The 959-nt window shown below is 47.0% G+C and overlaps 1 protein-coding gene across 1 annotated transcript in view; it reads left to right on the top strand.

The window, feature by feature from the left end:
* Positions 1 to 959, top strand: part of EMH_0045680 (uncharacterized protein) — a gene marked incomplete at both ends in the record, with an annotated part of 4034 nt that overhangs the window by 1768 nt on the left and 1307 nt on the right. The window contains 3 exons of the mRNA XM_013496091.1: positions 66 to 146; positions 401 to 476; positions 713 to 814. Of these exons, the coding sequence (XP_013351545.1) occupies positions 66 to 146; positions 401 to 476; positions 713 to 814 (259 nt within the window). The remainder of the gene's footprint in view (positions 1 to 65; positions 147 to 400; positions 477 to 712; positions 815 to 959) is intronic.

Genomic DNA, 959 nt, shown 5'->3' with positions numbered 1-959 from the left:
TGCTGCTGCTGCTGCTGCTGCTGCTGCTGCTGCTGCTGCTGCTGCTGCTGCTGCTGCTGCTGCAGCTTGTCTCCCGAGGACCTGAGAGAGTGTTTGGTGTTTAGAGGGCTTCGTTGTGAGGGGGACTTGGAGGTGCAGCGGACCCGGTAAACCCTAAACCCTAAACCCTAAACCCTAAACCCTAAACCCTAAACCCTAGAAAGTAGTTTATAAGCTCTAGACTAGCACCAGATACTGCTCCTCAAGCAACATAATAAAATTATTTAGGGTTTAGGGTTTAGGGTTTAGGGTTTAGGGTTTTCCTTTTATGCTTTCTGATATACACCATACATTCTAGGGTTTAGGGTTTAGGGTTTAGGGTTTAGGGTTTAGGGTTTAGGGTTTAGGGTTTGTGTTGCAGACTGAAGATATCTCTGCGGGATGGCATCGGCCCCCAAGAGCCAGAGCCTGAGGCAGCGCAGCGTTTTGTAGCAGCTGTAAACCCTAAACCCTAAACCCTAAACCCTAAACCCTAGATTCTAAACCCTAGATTCTAAACCCTAGCATATATTGTATTGACTTTCTCTCACCTTCTCAAGGGTTTATTAGGGTTTAGGGTTTAGGGTTTGGTAGGGCCTAGGGTTTATAGTTTGTGTTTCATTACTTAAACCCTAGGGTTTAGGGTCTAGGGTTTAGGGTTTAGGGTTTAGGGTTTAGGGTTTAGGGTTTGCAGGTGAAGGAGGTGGGGGCCCCAATCGTAAACCCTCGGGATGCTGCTGCTGTTATTCGTCGATGGGCTGCGCATGCAGAGATTGCTGCAGCTGTCTCAGACCCTGTAAACCCTAAACCCTAAACCCTAAACCCTAAACCCTAAACCCTAAACCCTAGACAGTAAAGAGTAGACACGAGTTGTGTAGACGTTTCGAGGGTTTAGGGTTTTGTTTAAAACGCTGATCGATTGGAACGCATATATCGTATAC

Source organism: Eimeria mitis, genomic scaffold, assembly GCF_000499745.2.
Source record: "Eimeria mitis Houghton genomic scaffold, Emh_scaff1907, whole genome shotgun sequence".
In the NCBI taxonomy this organism is placed as follows: Eukaryota; Apicomplexa; class Conoidasida; order Eucoccidiorida; family Eimeriidae; genus Eimeria; species Eimeria mitis.
The sequence above is the reverse complement of the archived record's forward strand: the minus strand, read 5'-3'. Positions and strand labels throughout refer to the sequence as shown.